This window comes from Orcinus orca, chromosome X, assembly GCF_937001465.1.
Source record: "Orcinus orca chromosome X, mOrcOrc1.1, whole genome shotgun sequence".
In the NCBI taxonomy this organism is placed as follows: Eukaryota; Metazoa; Chordata; class Mammalia; order Artiodactyla; family Delphinidae; genus Orcinus; species Orcinus orca.
This window is the reverse complement of record NC_064580.1, coordinates 127,116,332-127,134,632: the sequence shown is the minus strand read 5'-3', so window position 1 is coordinate 127,134,632 and position 18,301 is coordinate 127,116,332. Positions and strand designations below refer to the sequence as shown.

At 43.7% G+C, this 18,301-nt stretch overlaps 1 protein-coding gene across 3 annotated transcripts in view; it reads right to left on the bottom strand.

Moving 5' to 3' along the window:
• Window positions 1-18,301, bottom strand: part of AFF2 (ALF transcription elongation factor 2) — a 499,541-nt gene that overhangs the window by 324,500 nt on the left and 156,740 nt on the right. For all 3 annotated transcript variants that reach the window (XM_049704394.1, XM_033416854.2, XM_049704395.1), the window contains exons 2-3: window positions 12,458-12,578; window positions 2,725-3,585 (exon numbers count right to left, since the gene is read on the bottom strand). In XM_049704394.1, the coding sequence (XP_049560351.1) occupies window positions 2,725-3,585; window positions 12,458-12,578 (982 nt within the window). The remainder of the gene's footprint in view (window positions 1-2,724; window positions 3,586-12,457; window positions 12,579-18,301) is intronic.

The following is an 18,301-nucleotide window of genomic DNA, read 5'->3' as shown; positions in this document are numbered from 1 at the left end:
CTTCTAAGTTCTCTCTTAGGCTGGCTAACTTCTCATTCCCTTTCCGCTTATTTTTGGTTTTCACATTGCCCTTGAAACCTGTATATTACTCTCCTGACCTTAGGGCCCTAAGCTTCTCTCTACCCCTCCTTCAAATCCTTCCTTGACACCTATATTTTAAAATAAGTACTTTCTTCATTGATCTCTTATCATGACTTCATTGCATCCGACCCATTTTTCAGACAAGGCTCTACCGAAGTCTGTTTGTACCGTCACTAAAGGCTGCGTACACATAGGCTGCTCCGTGGGGCACCATCACCAGAGCTGATGACAGCTCAGACTGTCTTTGGAAATGTACCTCTCATTGCTGTGCCCGAGCACTGAGTGAAAGCATGGAGTCGGTTCTGAATCTGGGCCAGCCATGTTGAGAATGTATGAGAGAGAGGATTACAGTGGAGTGGATCTCAGTGGGTCTGTGAGCTGTCACTCTGCCAATGAGGTGTTGATACAGGATAACAGACTTCTTGATGGGCCAATGCTATTTCCAGACCAGTCCTGAGTAACAGCACTGCCGTGTAAAGAAAGAAGAGCAGAAGAGACCAGGGCGAGAGACGGGGCAAGAATGATGTCCCACCTCCCACTAGGCTCCCCCTCTTTCAAAGTAGGTTGCTTTCTGGCTTTTAAGTATCACACTCCTGTATTAAGTCATCAGGTGGAAATTAGGATTTAGGATTTCCAAATGACCATGCAGGACAAGAATAGAGTAAGACACAGGCAGACAGAGTACAATTAAGGAAATAGAACTGAGAATGGATCTTCTAGCAATTGTTTACCTTTGTTCGTGTTATTTGATTAACATTATGGCTTAGGAAATGTAATCAAGTAACGATTTTTGAAGTTCATTCATTCAACAAACATTTATTGAGTATCTACTATGTGCCAGGCGATTGCTAGGCACTTGGGATACAGAGAAGAACGAGACATTCCTTGCTCTCAGGGAGCTCACAGTCTAATAGAGGAGACAGACACATAAACGAGTAACTACCATACAATGACGTCAGTGCCAGCCAAGGTGTATATAAGGCGCTCGGCAAGCCCAGAGAAAGGACTTTGTCATTAAGCCTCGTGGAATCAGGGAAGCTTTCATGGAGAAAAGTGACAACCAAGCAGACTTGAAGGAGAAACAGGACTTCACCAGGAAGACAAAGGAGGGTAGGGAGAGACATTCTAGGCTGAGGAGACAGCAGGCACAAAAGCAAGGAAGCGTGACAAAGCAGGACATGATGGGGAACCACAGGTAGCTCCGCGTGGCTGAGATCTCATCTGCACGTGAAGAAGTCGTGAAGTATGAGGTCGGGAAGGGAGTATGAAATCAGAGAGTGAAGAGCTTTGTATGTGGGACTAAGAAATTTGGACTGTTTCCTGGAAGCAATGAGAAGGCATTGAAGAATCCAAAGCAGAGAGTGACATGGTCAGATCTGCCCACTGGATCGGCCTGGATGGAAGATGGTTTGAAAGAGAGGTGAGCCTAGAGGGAGGGACACCAGACAGGAGGCGGCCCAGGCAAGAGATGCTCACGGGCGCTTCGAAGGCGGTGAGGGTGAAGAGGTGACAGACTGGAGAGATACTTGGGAGGAAGCTTGACGAGACCTGATGATTGATGATGATACCAACAGCAAAACCGCCTGAGAAATGAAATAATACTCAAAACATGCATTGAGCAAATCCAAACCAAGGGCCCCCGTCCTCCCTTCCTTGGTGTTCCCATCGTCCTCTGAAATCAGCACATCTGCTGAGTGTGAATAAAAGAAGACCTGTAGGGTACATGTGGTCAGACTTCTCTAATTCAGACACCACTAACTCGGACTCTGCAATAGTTCAGACAGACTGTCTGTGAGTCCTATCGAGTAAGAATTTCAACCTACTTTCTTCCTCCGTGTCTTTTCAAGCCTTCAGTCACCAGTGAAAGCAGTGGTTTCTTCTGCAGTCAGGCGCTTGAGGTGCAGTAGACAGCCGCTTACATGGTGGCACCTGAGAGGCACCCAATATATGCCCCCCACCCAGGGGCCACAAGGCCTGAGATCCAATCGTTAGCGATTCATTCCTTTGGGAGAGGCTTTGGCCCCTCTGGACTTCTCTTTTATAAGGCAATGCTTTTGGCTTTGACAGAAGGGATCAAGGTAGTACAAGAGGGTTAGGTAGGCATCTGTAGAAGAAGGTGATGCAGAAGGAAAGATTGAGGGACACGGAAGATAATGTCAAGATCTTGCCAAGGAACAGCCCTGCAAGCGCTCAAGAAACTACGATTCTTAAAGAATGCCTTCCACTTCCGGTTCCAGCAAATCACACTTGTACATCCTCGTACCTTAAGGAACTTCTGTGTTTTATGTTTATGATACGCTATCAGTTACTGAAGGCCTAGGGTGACTCACAGTCTTTTCATGTACCTCATCCTGCTTAGGACCAATGAAAATCTCCAATGTGATTGATTTGTACAGAATATTACTACAAATGCATTCTCTGAAACTATTTTATAACTCCAACTTTTCACTCGCTCAGACTGACCTCGCCTTTTGTCATTCCAAATTACGGAGATTTAACTGTATTTGCAGAGTGTTAATCGGTCAAGTCACAAGTGACAGGAGATCAAGACTCAGACTCTGACCTTGAAGAGTCTCGTCTACAGCTCAAGAAGGTACGAAACAAAACAAAAAGAAACAAAACAAAACTTTAAAAATTACTTACTTCACTTGTTTGGAGAATGGTGAACTTTGGCAGTTTAGTCTTTGAACTGGGTGCACTGGGTTTGCCATCCAAGAGTGACCCAAATGACAGATTCCCAAAGCTGTTCTCGAATTCAATTGAAGGTTTCAGCGTGGGAGAGATGTCCGGGGCTTGGTCCTGGCCATCCATGGGTCTGACATATGCGGTTGGTTTTTGCTGCCCCACGCTCGTTTTGCAGTAAACCCCTGGTGGGAAGTTTTGAACCACAAGGCCACTGCTGGGAGCTAATAAAGAAGAGGCAACTAGGGGAGACCCAGGCGCCTGCAGTGTGAATTCAGATTCTTCTGGTGAGCTGGACTGAAAGATTTCTTTGAACGTATCCCCTCCACCGGACTTGAGGTTACCGTCTTCCTTTGCAGATGGGTTTGACTCTTCAGCTGCTCCAACTTGAGGCTGTTCAGCTGGGTAGACAAAGAAGTCTTCCAGTCTGGCAGGGGGCTGGTCCTGTGTTGGGGGCTGCGTTTTGTTGGGCTGACTGCCAGCCTGGCTGGCCGGTACCATGCTAGTGTTCTGACTGTCTCGTGGCCAGTCAGGTTTTGACTTCCGGTTGCTGTGTATGAGAGTTGAATTCAGTATCACAACCGAAGGTGGAGGCATCGGTGCCGAGGAGTGAGTGCTATCCTGATGAGGTGGGATCATTCGGTTCTTTTGTTCTGGAAAAAAGCTTGGTTCGTTTTTGTTGATGGGAGTCTGGGGCACAGAATTCTTTGGGATTCCCACTAGATGATTCTGATTAGAATGGTTAGTTAACAAATCCTTCATTTCATCATAGTTTCCCAGCGTGTTCTGGACTCGGTTGGCAAGTGCATCACCTTTGTTTGTCTAAAATAACAAAAAGATGGGGGTGGGAGGAGAGAGAATGAATAGGTTTGTGTTTCCTAATGTTAATGTTTCATACAGATGCCCTAAGTAGACTAGCATATAGGGTTCTTTAAAATTCTCATGCTGCCATATAATTTCATACATTTCATGTGCTATGTAAGAGAAAAAAATCAATAACACTGTTGAAAGAGCCTCTTGGAATGAGCTGTGTGATTAATGTCTGTATACTCCCTGGCCTGTTCTTACTTAAACACGCTCATTGGGAGAAAGTTTTAAATTACGTTGCTTACGAATTTTATTAGCGAAATAACTTAATTTAGGTCCAATGAGTTGAACTGTACATTCTACACTGTGATTAACAACTTCCGCTTACTGATCATTGGAATTATAATAGAATGTTCGACTTATGTCTGTTCTTGACATGTCAGCCCTTTGTGCTACATTACACCATGAAAAAGCCTTAGCCCGTTGGATAAGGAAGTCAGTTAAACTGTGCTATCATGACTACATTCAGTTTAGAAAAGGCATGGGCTTAAACAACATTGAACTGAGCTAACGTATGACTAAAGTGAATCCAATTCCTTTTAATCAAAGACTGCATAAATTACTGGTGTCTGCCTACATATTCTGGGGGCAACTCTGTTTACATATTGATGATTCATACTCGTTTACTTTGAAATGGTGCAAACTGTTCATCAACAGTGACTCAAGCTCTCCTCTGTCTTTTCAAGGGTTTAGAAAAATTTATTCAAGAATTTAAACTGTTGGTTAAGTAAATCAAAACAAAGTCCGATTTTCAAAGTTGGCAACTACATCATTCCATATGGAGAATCAACACAAGGACGTTTTAGTCTATTCTCTTTACCTGCCAAAGGTGTTATCAAAACCAGCTGCTGAATTCAGGGGCAAAGGGCTGCTTTGTGTCTAGGCTGCATCATCCTGGCCCAAGATGTTGCAATGAAAGAAGGCTACCAGCACCCATGGAGCCACCTGGCAGCAGGGCCAGCGCCTGGGGAAGACGGCCACCCTGTGTAGCCTCCATGTCCCAGGAGTCATAGGCCAGCTCTCCATGTACAGGAGGGGGTGACTACCTCCCCACTGGTACAACCTCCACTGAAGACAGATGTGTCACATCTAAGGTTGCTCACACGCCCTTAACACCTGGTGTGTGCCTATTCAAGCCTGGCTTCTCAGGCTAAACCTAGGATGTATGGCTGCGTGCTGCTCTCTGTATGTCACGACGGGAGAGTGTGCGGATGAATGGAGGGTGAAGTGCTGGAAATGGATGAAATCACCCAGGGAAAGGAAACGAAGAATGAGAAGATCAGGCTCAGGAGAGAGCCCTGTGGAACGTCAACCTTTAAGAGAAGAGAAGGACCCAGCAACGGATCCAGAGAAGGAGTAACCAGAGGGAATCGAGCTGGGAACCTTGGCCTTGTTATTACCATAATCCCCACATACTGTATAGAGCATTCAACTCGGGTCACGGGGCAAATCATATTCAAAGACTAAGGAAAAGCATGCTAATGATATGCTAAGAGGGCTCCACGGGGGATGGGGAGTTTTAGAAATCAAATAAATATATGTCAGTTTTAGTTTTCTTATACTCAGGAACATCTTATATTGCATCACATGCAACCTTGGTGCTGAAGGAGTGATTAAACAATTACAGTTCCTTATAATCCTCAGCTGAATAATCACTCCATGTTCAGAGGTACATTTGAAAGGCATAATTTAATAGGTAGAGAAGGGCAGAAATCACTTTTATTCCCTGAAAGTCCCTAGGTTTGTCAGTTTTAATGGCAGACATTACTTTTCAGCTAAGGCAAGAATAAACTCTGTGTATATAGCGGTCTCCTTCAACGGAGGTGCCCAAGGAACCGTTTGGGCAGCAGCCAAAACCGGCCTCTATTCAATCCCTAAATTAAAAAACAAAGAGATTTCATTGTGGTCAGGGCCCAGTAGAATTCAACGCAAGCTGTAAATACTTGCAGGGCTGTGCTGGTCCCTCAAATAGTTTACCTCTTGGACCAGATGATTGCCTGATACCTGCCATCTTCAGGATCTGACCCAACAAAGGGAAACAACACCATTTCATTTCCTATTTTTAAATGCCTCCATTTATATTGTCTCCTTTAACGAATTAAGACATGTTTCCTTCCATTAGACAAAGAGAATGCTATAACCTTTCCCTTTTTGCCTTAGCTACCAGGAAGCTCAAAGTTATGGACCTTTCATTGACAGTTCATTGATCATTTACCGAAAATTCTTTGAACTTTCATTGAAAGACAGGTCTAGAGAATCAGAACTTTGCCCCCAGATGTCACAGAGAACACCACAATACCTCAAAGTTCTGAGAAGTCGTTCACTCTCTCTGGGCCAACATCATCAGGACCCAAGAACCTCAAGGCCCATTTGTTTGCAAGCAAGCTAGTCACATCCCTGTTCATATTTCAGCAGTAAGTAAAAAGGACATGTCCATCTTATCTTCGGTGGAGAGACCCTGCTTAGGTTTTAACGTCTCTTCATTTCGGTTTACTGTTTTACTGATCTGGGTTTCTGATGCATGCTTAGAATTTCTTTCCATCTCTAGATTTTAAAATATGCTTGAAATTAGGAGAATTTCTAAGCTGTCCAATGTCTAAAACTGTTGTCTACATGACTAAAATTAGACGAAAATTGAAAGCTCTCCAAATAAGTCTAGAAAATCCACCTCCTACTACACAGGGTCTACTACAGTTATAAGTTCTTTTCCAGCACAAAACTATGGGCTTTTCTTCAAGGTCAGAGACTACCTTTTATTCATCTTCATGTCCTCAACACTTAGTACCATGTCTGATGCATCCTAGGTACTCAGCAAATTGTTGCTGAATTGAACAGAATCAAATTATAATTCATACCCTGCCTATATCAATAAAGGATTTGCAGTGGCTTGGAGTAAAGGGTACATAACCAGAAAAGCAAAGGTTAAGCTAACTTGGTTACTGTGACTGAACGTCAAATTGAACTTTGAGCTTCTCGATAGCTAAAGGCCAAAAGAAAAAGCTCATAGCTTATAGAATTCTCTTGTCTGATGGCAGGAAGCACATCCTAATTCATTAAATGAGATAAACGTTTGCCGGATACTGAAAAGGAATTCTTCTCGTTGGTTCGGTTACAAGGTTACGAGAACCTCTGAACAGTAAAACAAGTCGTTTTTTCAGCACCAATTTTACAGAAGATGCAAAGACGTTTTTCACATGGCTTTTCCTTATGCTGACTAAAAAGCAGAACTGTGTTAAAGTCTAACTCGGTGAAGGCATGTCTGCACATGGAGTTACGGGGCCAAGTTAATAGGTCCAACCGTAGGGCCTTCCTGTACACTAATGGCATAAGGGGTGGAGCTGGGATAACCTGGGGGGATGAAGGGAGGTCAATTCCCTTCAACTAGCTTCCTCACACAGCAATTGTCTCAGAGGGACTTGTGACCAGAACTACATAGCAGATAGTTCAAGGCTGAGTTCACTGGTGACACTTTCTGAGTTGCTGATTGAAGGAAGATCCGTAACAGACGTGCTGTGGCTACAAGGAGCAATTACCATGGTCATTCTAAAACACACACTGGTAAATTCAAAACACGCATGAGGCTGGGTTAGGCACAGAGGACACACAGACACACAGCCTCAAGAAGTCCACCACTCAACAGTCTCAAAATAATTAACAGGGCTTCCCTGGTGGCGCAGTGGTTGAGAGTCCGCCTGCCGATGCAGTGGACGCGGGTTCATGCCCCGGTCCGGGAAGATCCCACGTGCCGCGGAGCGGCTGGGCCCGTGAGCCATGGCCGCTGAGCCTGCGCGTCTGGAGCCTGTGCTCCGCAACGGGAGAGGCCACAACAGTGAGAGGCCCGCGTACCGCAAAAAAAAAAAAAAAAAAAAAATTAACAATACGGACCAGGTCGTCAGAGTCAACTCTCTGCCTTCCCAACACTGGAGGTGGGTAACTGTCAACCAGTTTTTAAATTTCTCAAGATGTCGATATAAGATCCACTGGCTAGAAAACCCAACGGGGCCTGAAATACATTTATGTCCACCTACATGATGGACGCTCATTATACACATAGCAACTTCTGGTTCACACTAATCGTCTTCTTCATCCTCCCCGAGTCTTAAGAACCTTTTTAAGGAGCAGGGGGTTCTTAGCCGTCCTGGTTGCACATTGTAAACATGGCAAAAATGGAAATTTAGCCATTTCAATCAATTATAGGCTTCTTTCAATTTGGCCAATTCTTTGCTTCCCGTTCTTGATAATTGGTTGATTCCTTAAAGGTAACCTCCACAGCCATTATTTTCTAAGTAATCACAATTTCTCCATCATCAAGGAAAAGCATTTTCCAAGTATTTTCAGGCATAAATTACATGTCTGGTTTGTGGCTCGTGACTAACAGCACTCCTTCATTTAAGCTTTTTGCCTCTTATTACTTCGGCAAATGCAGAGCTGCCTCAGTTTGCTTCTAATGTTATCTACAAATCAGTAATATAATTGCATTGCAAGACCACTGTGCTAGGAGACTGCTGTAAAAAATGAACCTCAAAACTGAAATAGCAAAATAATTTCAGTTTTGAGGTTCATTTTTTTCTTTTATTTCATTGTGGCTAATATATGTGATTTAGTAATTCGTTTTTTTAAAATTCTAATATTTTTACAGTTAATCTCTCTAAGCTGTAAGTTGCTATTTCTTTCTCTAATTATAATAATGCTAATACCTTGAATTGGTGTAGCACACTATGGATTTCAAAGCAAGGTTTCCGCGGATTGTTTGACTTGACCCTCACAATCACCGTGTGAGTCAGCACAGCTGTTCTGGTCTACTCTGGCTTCTACCTGCCCTGACCCAAATGACCTTGGATAAGCAACTTAATGTCTCTGCGCCTCGGTTTCCTCATCCTTGTTGAGCTGTGAAGAGCTGTAAAATGTCACTTGTTGTTGTTATCATCAGTTATTTTTTCTATCAGCTACTAGTATTCACTTCAGAGCAAAGGAAACTCTAGGTCAGAGAAATAAAGTTTCTTCCCCAAAGTCACACAGGAGGTAAGCTTATCGGGTCTTCTGACTTCTTGTCGAGGATAAACAGCTTCCTGTTACAGATATGGAATCACACTTATGCGGATACGAGGCTGCAGAGAAGCTCACCTCAAATTCCTCATGGGAAACACGGGGAAAATGCGTACCCATATGCTGTAAGGGCTAGGCAAGCACGTGAAGAGAGCTCTAGCACGGTTCCTGGCACACAGGAGGCGCTTGGTACATGCCAGTTCCTCTTCCCTCCCCATCTTTCCATACTAAGCTAGACACGTCAAACGGCTTCACATTTTTCAAGCACTTTTGAACACATCCTTTTCAGCAGCACAGCACAAACTCAGATTTCAGCCACCAAGGGATGTTACCCACCAGCACCCCAATCTAGGGGTGGTCAACATTCTTTCCATTCTGGGAGTGGTAGAGATGAAGCCAAAAAGGGAAAGAAATCAGCCAGGACCATGAGAGGTCACCATTTCTTCTCTCTGCCAAGAAAGGGCAGTGGGTCCTAGGGACTGATGCTCATTGGCTAGCTTATGAACTACCAAAGCCGTCGGAGAGGCGATCGGGCCTTGTTTTAGGATTTAGAGTGGCAAGAAGTTTCCTTAAAGTCCTGATCAACCACCAGGAATTTTGATTTCTAATTTGGTAGGCGTTCCTACCACAAGCCTCAGGAAAAGTTGTGGTAGGAATGTCCTCATTTCTACCGGTGGACCACAGGCCACCTCTAGAACTCCCATTGCCACTAGCATGTCCAGATACGCCAAGGGTGTCCACACCAGTCCAGGTCTAGGGAGCTTTTAGAGGTGTACATCTGTTCTAGTATCGTGATATGGGGGAAAGGAGAAGCATACTGCCCAGTGATCTCCCAGGAAACCCTGAACATGTACACAGCACAAGATGGCAGTCAGTCATCAAAGCGGCAGTGAAAGAAAGAGAATTACCAGGTCATCAACTGTTAGCATTATTCCTTTCCTTCATAGTCTCGACTCCAAAGCAAAGCCTCTTCCCCATCAAGTAGCATAAAGGCACCAGGCTACTAACCACACACAGACCTGATGTACTCTTGTCGTATCAAGACAGATGACTTTTGAAAATGACAATGTTGATAACAGGTTCTTTAACTGCCTACTCAAAACGACACTACTTACATCTAAAAATAGATACGCATCTATATTACAGGCTTGTTAACGAGAAAGGGCATTTACCTTAAAGGTACAAGACCATTAATTCAACAAGACTTAAAATTATAAAGGGGGAAATAAGCCAAGGGTTCTACGCCTCATAATAGTGTTAAGCATGGAGTAGATATTGAATTTTCAGAACGAGCCCTTTGAGTAAAGCTCATTTTTCTCACCCCTCCGAAGATAAGAGGTAAAACTCATCTGGTCATTCCTCTTTCTCAAGAAGGGATGAGGCATCTATCATCCTTTGACCTCTCTTCCACTTTCTAGAAAATATGGAGGCCACAGCTCCTTATCGTGTCCCCAGTCTCCCTTCCACTCTCCTGCTTCTTCCTCATCCTAACATTCCATTCCCACCTTCCTCCCCAAGGCTCATCACTCTTCACATGTTCTCAGTTTTGTATTTTCTCATCTCCTCTGGGACCTTGCTCTGCTCATCATCACCTCTCTCTCCTGTGTCTTCACCCTCGCCTTCTCCACTGACATTGGTTCCTTCCCGTCAATCTCTAAACATGTTCACGTTTCTCTCCCCTTAAAAAAAGCTTCCTTCCAAACAATTGTTCCCCTTTCGTTCTACGTATCTTCCTTTCTTCCCCCCTCCATACAAAGACTCTCTGCAAGATCAAGTGTACATTCACTGCCTCTCTTTCTTTATTTCACCTTTTCCCATTTACTCCCCAACCCACAATGACTACCACCATCACCAAAGAAAACGACTCTCCCTTTCACCCCTTAAATGTTACTGCTCCTCAAGATTCTCTCCTTGTTCTCCTTACCCGGCCATCTGGCTTAGTGATAATACCCATTCTCACAGCTTCCACTGCCACCTACGTAGTAACACCTAACTCTCTCTCCTGACCACTCTCATTAGCTCCAGATCCATACACCCCGAGCCTACTGGATATCTCTCCCTTGACATCCACTGGCATCTTAAACCCATCACGCTCAAAGCAGAATTAATTACCTTTTCTCTACAAGCACCAACCTTGTTGTCCTCCTGAACAACCTGTTAATAACACCAGCCTCCTCTCAAATCTAAAAGATCGGAATCGTTCATTCCTATCGCACACTCCCCACCTCCAGGCAGACACCTGCCCTATCACTTCAACTTCCTGGCTCTACTCTAAATCCAGCCTGCCATGAACCCCCCTCAGCCAACGACAATAGCTTCTTTATCTGCCTCTAGTTTCCCTTCCCTCCAACCCACCACTCTCCACACTTCCAACATCATCTTTACAATTCTTCGTCTGTCCCAGCCACGTCCTAACTTTAAAACTTGCGATGACTTCTCTTCGCGTACAGACTCATGTCCAAACTCCTTGGTACGAGGTAAGAAGGCTTCGGGCATCTTTCCCCTGCCTACCTCTTCAGCAGTTACCATGCGGTCATGCCCTCACTCATTCGTGATGATCTCTGCCACTGGACAAGGAATTCCTTGAAGGCAGGGTCTACGTCTTATTTCCCTTTGGACACTAGTCTAAGACGTGGCTGGCACACAGTGGGCCTTCAATAAATCCTTGTCAAGCTAACCATATCTCTACATGCGCACATTCAAAGGCAGTATAGAAATTAAATCAATTGAGATAGGAAAAATGGATTATTAAGGATTATACTATTATTGACAAATTGAAAACTAATAGTCTCTTTGTCAGACTTACCAAATTTGGAAGGCACCTGAGTATCTCAATCAACAGCTGCTAGCTCAGTCTCAACAAGGCACCGGGACTCTGGTCTCACTGGTCACCAGTCCAGACAGCTTACTGTCTACCCCAGTCACTGTCTCCTAAATGGTGCTCTTCTAAAATCACAACTCGTGAACATTTCCTCTATTGTTGTTTTACCTCTTAGATCATTTGTGTTTCATTACAGAAAATTACCCTGCTAGTAAATGTCAATAAAAACCAACCAGCTGCCAGCAATTCACCAAGATTCTTCTCCCAACCCCACCCCAAATAGAACGTTCAGAGGCAGTCACTGTGAAATCAATACTTGTAGACATAGAAGTGTGATCATTATTGGAGCTACACACTAGCCAGAATACCACTAGAAAATCAACCTAGCTACACTAGCTCTTCTGGTTGAGGCAGTCTCCTAACCCATGATTATTAATCACTGGGGAAAAAATGATTGGCTTTGCCCTTTCTCCTAGAACAGTGATTTTCAAAGAGTACTCGAACCACTGAACAGCTGCTAACAACCTAAAATGGAAACAGAAAGCAGCGGCCTTGCCATGGATGGCACTGATTGGGAGGAGAAACCGACATATCCATGGACATTCTGATGAAGTCTTCAGGGGCTGCCACGCTGATAATCAAAGTGAGACAAAGCGTCAGGGGGCACTCCTTGCTGTAGGTAGTGTTGGGCAGGAAAGAATTCTTTGGAGACAGGAAGTCTCATAAGTCCCTTGCAAATCCTACTGTGTTCCCCCAAGAAGATGGAATTTGTCTCTGAAGACTTCCTCAGAAACTTGCCATCGCCCCCAATACAGCGTATGTATATATTTCATTTGTAAAACATATTCTCCCGGAGATGATTTGGGTGTTTTGCAAATAGATTAAGTGTTGATTAGTGCATTCAAAAATATAACAGGCAACCATTTTCCAGAAAGATAAATGACATACATATTCAGCTACCTTGTAGGGCTCCCCAAAAAGATCAAAGCCTGAAGAAAAGAGATCGTCTTCTTGCTGGACTTCTTGGTTTCTCCGCTCCCATTCCCTTTTCTTAAGTGCACTACGGTCTTGTTCATAGTGACTGACATGCAAAGAGAAAAGACAAAAGGAGACAAAGATGAATTAGTCATGTAAGTTATTTAGATCTCCCTTGTTATCAATAAGGAGAAAAAACAAAACAACAAGCCGAGGCTACCCGAACTGATACTGCATAGAGAGCAGGCCTCCTCTTCTTTATTCTCAATGGGTTTAAGACCCTGACCAGTTCTTCCGAATACAGAAGAAAACAGAAACTTGCTTATTAGAAACTGTACTCGTGACCACTTAAGTAAGGCATAATCCTCTTGCCTTGTCCTTACTTGATCACTACAGGCAATTACAGCAGAGTCCCCCAAAGTCAGTCCACTGCGCAAAAAAGTACTGAATTCGGGTTGCGTTGTGTTGCCAACGGCCTAGGGCTCAGAATTCACAGATGTCACGAAGTCCTAAGGGAAAGGAATTATCAAATATGTTATTGTGGATAAACTGGAATTCTGTCCTGGGCCCACAGCTAGTGTTAGCCTGTGGTAATGAAAGCAAAGGAGAGGGAATTCCCTGGCGGTCCAGTGGTTAGGAGTCCGAGCTTTCACTGCAGGGGGCCTGGGTTTGATCCCTGGTCTGGGAACTAAGAATCCCGCATGCCACGTGGGGCGGCCAAAACACAAAAAAAGAAAAGAAAAATCAAAGGAGAGTTTAAGAACATCTTCAGAAGTCTACAAAAATCCAAGCCACCCAATCAGTCACACTCCTTCTTGTTTTGTGGGAAACTGTTCGCAAAGAAAGGGGTCTGGCTTGACCAACAAACTACTAACAATGAAAAGAGGTGTAAAAACCTTTGAATGACCTTAGGGCACAAATGTTTTATAAACACTGTGTAACCCTGACTCTCATGACATTTCAGGCTTTCCCATTGGAGGATCAGTACAAAAGCTTCCAGGCTATATCTAAGATACATTCTGGGTCCTTGGATTTTATAGAATGGAATGCTTCCTTATTAAGAAAACAATTATTTTCTTCATCATGCAAGACTATGCATACTAAACCATCATCTATAAGTCTCACTGTAGTGGATTTTATTTTGTTCATTGGGTTCCCCCCCCCCGCTTTTGATTGTAATTCCACTCCAAGTGAGTACATATACACTGGGAAAATTTCAATTATATATGTACATAAAATGCCTAGCGCGTGCTGTATAAATGTTGCTTTCCTTCCCCATGTTAATACAGGTATCCCCTGCTTTCCAAACGTTTGCACTAAGCCACTTTTACGAGAGACCTGTGTTAGTACCTTTGTTCGCTAACGGAAAAAAAAATCCGAAGAGGATTTTCTCTTTTACAAAAAACGTCATTCCCTTACTAACATAGGTCTTTCTTAAAAGCCAAGTGGCATAATGAGAACTTGCAGAAATTGGGGGGATACGCTTCACTTTTACACCATTTTGCTTCTGAAAGTTTTCATAGGAACGCTCTACTTTCGGCTAGCAGACGAAACCTGTAATGTCATGTGAAGACTTAATTAGGTAATTGACATGCAAACGAACATAAGAGCTAAAGGATCTATAAGAGATATACTGTTATGATATACAAGTACAGTCGACAGGTTTTGAATACATTCCAAACCTTAATACCTATCATTGGTAGCCTAGTTTGCTCGTGAGTATCATAATGTTAATTTACAAAATAAGATCCCAGAGCATGCAATATCCATGGTAGCGTAACTAGATATTGATATAGATGGAGTGTAACAGGTCAATACACCTAACCATCCGCCTTTCTCCACAGGAATACGTGAACTGACAAATTCTAAGTGACCCTGATAGCCTTATCTCCTGGATAAACAGCACTTCATTTCCCCATCTAAAAATCGTGGCAACATTTACAGGATGTTTACATGGACATTATCCTTTCATAATGCAAACCATGCCAGATACAGAGGAGCTCACCGGATCACTCATAGGTATGCCCAGCAAATGTCAGCACCGTCTGGGAACATCAAAGACACCCCAGAGCTCCACCCAAAGCCCAGGCCTCACGTCTGGGCCCCGCCTGGTCAACAAAGACGCCGAGTCCAGGTACTACTGAAAGCCAGCCCATCGTTCACAGTCCCGGATGCCATCCACAGGTATTACGTTTGTTGGCATCATCTGTCATTCCCATTCACGAGCTGAGATGAGAACCCCAAACGGCCGCCACGTGACACAATGTCTCTGTGTTGGAGGCTGACGTGGAGTCAACGGTAACATCTGGGGTCCATGAAGCGTAGAGCACAAGACTCACTCTCAGCATCATACACTGGCCCTGTGTAACCTGAGCCCATCGTCAGTTTGCCGAAATGTAAGAACGATGGGGTGTCAGGGGTGGGATGAGGGGACAAGTTAAAGCAATATTCAGTGGGGGTGGGACCTGGGAAGAGGGTTTGCTGCAGCCATGATGCTCCGTGCACACATGAGAGCAGAAGCCTCACGCTTCCAAGGAACGCGAGCCATATGTCAGTTTTCCAGCTCTCTGTTCGCTCCTTGCACCTGACAGCCCAGAATGACAGTCCCGGGGATCCCATTTCATTGTCCCATGAGGAGAACCAAGGGACTTTGGTCTCTTGGCTTTGCAAACTACCTTCCTCTTCCTCTGAGGGCAAGATAATTAAAACCCGAAAGGAAAGAAAGGAAGAGAAGAAAGGAAACGTGCTTCAACATGCATGAGAACCTTCAAGCGGCCGGCAGTCAGGGCGCTTGGGGCTTTCGACCCAGGCTGGATTTGTGAGAAGGCTCTTGGCTGCGTTTTGCATCAGTTCATTAAGCTACCAAATTCCAGACGAAAAATCGGAAGAGCAGATTGAGCGTGCACATGGGTGTTATCTGCTGCATTTTTTAACACATACAACAAAGAACAGCTAATTCTCATATCTCTGGTGAGAATGAACTTAATCTCCATAGAGTTTCACTGCTCTTGGAATGCAACCAAATCTCTCCCGTTTTTTCCTTTTTTGCTCAGCAGGGCGTTGTACTGAAAGCTTCACCGGGCGAAGTATAATGAGGAACAAACTACAGGGTGATGAGGTTTTCACAGTGCAGAACGTCACTGATTTCTGACTGAAACCAAAATGACTAATTTGAAGCACCAGCTAATTAAAACCCCAGCTAGGTATTTAGCCTCTTGTTATACCTACTGCTGTTTATAATTATGAGGACCTCTTTACCTACTCAATTAAAGTTCTTTGGTTTCAGGGAGGTTGTGTTTGAACCTGTGAGCCCTGCAGAGGCCACAGGAAAGCCGATGTCTGTCCCCTGATGATCTGATGCCCCTTTCCACTCCCAGGCCGGTTTTCCAACCAAAAAAAAAAGGGATCCACGGCCCACGAGGAAATGCTCAAGCCAGAAATCGGAATTCATCACCATAGTACTGGTCTGAACAATTCAGGTTTCCTCACACTGATGAGGAAAGAGTGCACTAGTCCTCTCAGTGTGAAAACTCACTTTCATACTAGGAAGTTGAGCCCCAAAGTGCAACTCGAGGGCTCTGCACTCTTAGCAAGTGAGAATGTTCTTCCAACTGTTTTCTATAGGATAGAAGGAAATTTGGCATGATATGGTGACACTGAAAACTCAAAACCCAGGGGGAGGGGCACATCAGGGATATGGGACTAAGAGATACAAACCACTATGTATAAAATAGATAAGCTGCAAGCATATATTATACAGCACAGGGACTAGAGCCAATATTTTATAATAACTATAAATGGAGTATAATCTATTAAAAAAATTGCTTTGGCTGCGTTGGGTCTTCGTTGCTGCACGCGGGCTTTCTCTAGTTGCGGCGAGTGGGGGCTGCTCTTCGCTGTGGTGCGCGGGCTTCTCATGGCGGTGGCTTCTCTTGCCACAGAGCACAGGCTCTAGGCACACGGGCTTCAGTAGTTGTGGCTCGCGGGCTTAGTTGCTCCGCGGCATGTGGGATCTTCCCGGACCAGGGATCGAACCCATGTCCCCTGCATTGGCAGGCGGATTCTTAACCACTGCACCAGCAGGGAAGCCCTCTATTAAAATTTTGAGTCACTATGTTTTACACCTGAAACTAATATAATATTGTAAATCAACTATATCTCAATTTAAAAATGCATTTACCCTTCAACCTAAAAAAAACCCACCTCAATTTACTCTTCATTGACCAAAGGCCTTTGTTTTCTGTCTGTACAGCCTATCTTTTGGGTTTTTTAAAAAAATATTTATTTATTTATTTATTTATTTATTTATTTATTTTTTAACATCTTTATTGGAGTATAATTGCTTTACAATGGTATGTTAGTTTCAGCTTCACAACAAAATGAATCAGTTATATATACACATATATTCCCATATCTCTTCCCGCTTGCGTCTCCCTCCCTCCCACCCTCCCTATCCCACCCCTCCAGGCGGTCACAAAGCACCGAGCTGATCTCCCTGTGCTATGCGGCTGCTTCCCACTAGCTAACTGCCTTACGTTTGGTAGTGTATATATGTCCATGCCTCTTTATCGCTTTGTCACAGTTTACCCTTCCCCCTCCCCATGGCCTCAAGTCCATTCTCTAGTAAGTCTGTGTCTTTATTCCTGTTTCACCCCTAGGTTTTTCATGACATTTTTTTTTTTTTAATTCCATATATATGTGTTAGCATACGGTATTTGTCTCTCTCTTTCTGACTTACTTCACTCTGTATGACAGACTCTAGGTCTATCCACCTCATTACAAATAGCTCAGTTTCGTCTCTTTTTATGGCTGAGTAATATTCCATTGTATATATGTGCCACATCTTCTTTATCCATTCATCCGATGATGGACACTTAGGTTGTTTCCATCTCTGGGCTATTGTAAATAGAGCTGCAATGAACATTTTGGTACATGACTCTTTTTGAATTATGGTTTTCTCAGGGTATATGCCCAGTAGTGGGATTGCTGGGTCATATGGTAGTTCTATTTGTAGCTTTTTAAGGAACCTCCATACTGTTCTCCACAGTGGCTGTATCAATTTACATTCCCACCAACAGTGTAAGAGGGTTCCCTTTTCTCCACACCCTCTCCAGCATTTATTGTTTCTAGATTTTTTGATGATGGCCATTCTGACTGGTGTGAGATGATATCTCATTGTAGTTTTGATTTGCATTTCTCTAATGATTAGTGATGTTGAGCATTCTTTCATGTGTTTGTTGGCACTCTGTATATCTTCTTTGGAGAAATGTCTATTTAGGTCTTCTGCCCATTTTTGGATTGGGTTGTTTGTTCTTTTGTTATTAAGCTGCATGAGCTGCTTATAAATTTTGGAGATCAATCCTTTGTCAGTTGCTTCATTTGCAAATATTTTCTCCCATTCTGAGGGTTGTCTTTTGGTCTTCTTTATGGTTTCCTTTGCTGCGCAAAAGCTTTTAAGTTTCATTAGGTCCCATTTGTTTACTTTTGGTTTTATTTCCATTTCTCTAGGAGGTGGGTCAAAAAGGACCTTGCTGTGATTTATGTCATAGAGTGTTCTGCCTATGTTTTCCTCTAAGAGTTTGATAGTTTCTGGCCTTACATTTAGGTCTTTAACCCATTTTGAGCTTATTTTTGTGTATGGTGTTAGGGAGTGATCTAATCTCATACTTTTACATGTAGCTGTCCAGTTTTCCCAGCACCACTTATTGAAGAGGCTGTCCTTTCTCCACTGTATATTTCTGCCTCCTTTGTCAAAGATAAGGTGACCATATGTGCGTGGGTTTATCTCTGGGCTTTCTATCCTGTTCCATTGATCTATCTTTCTGTTTT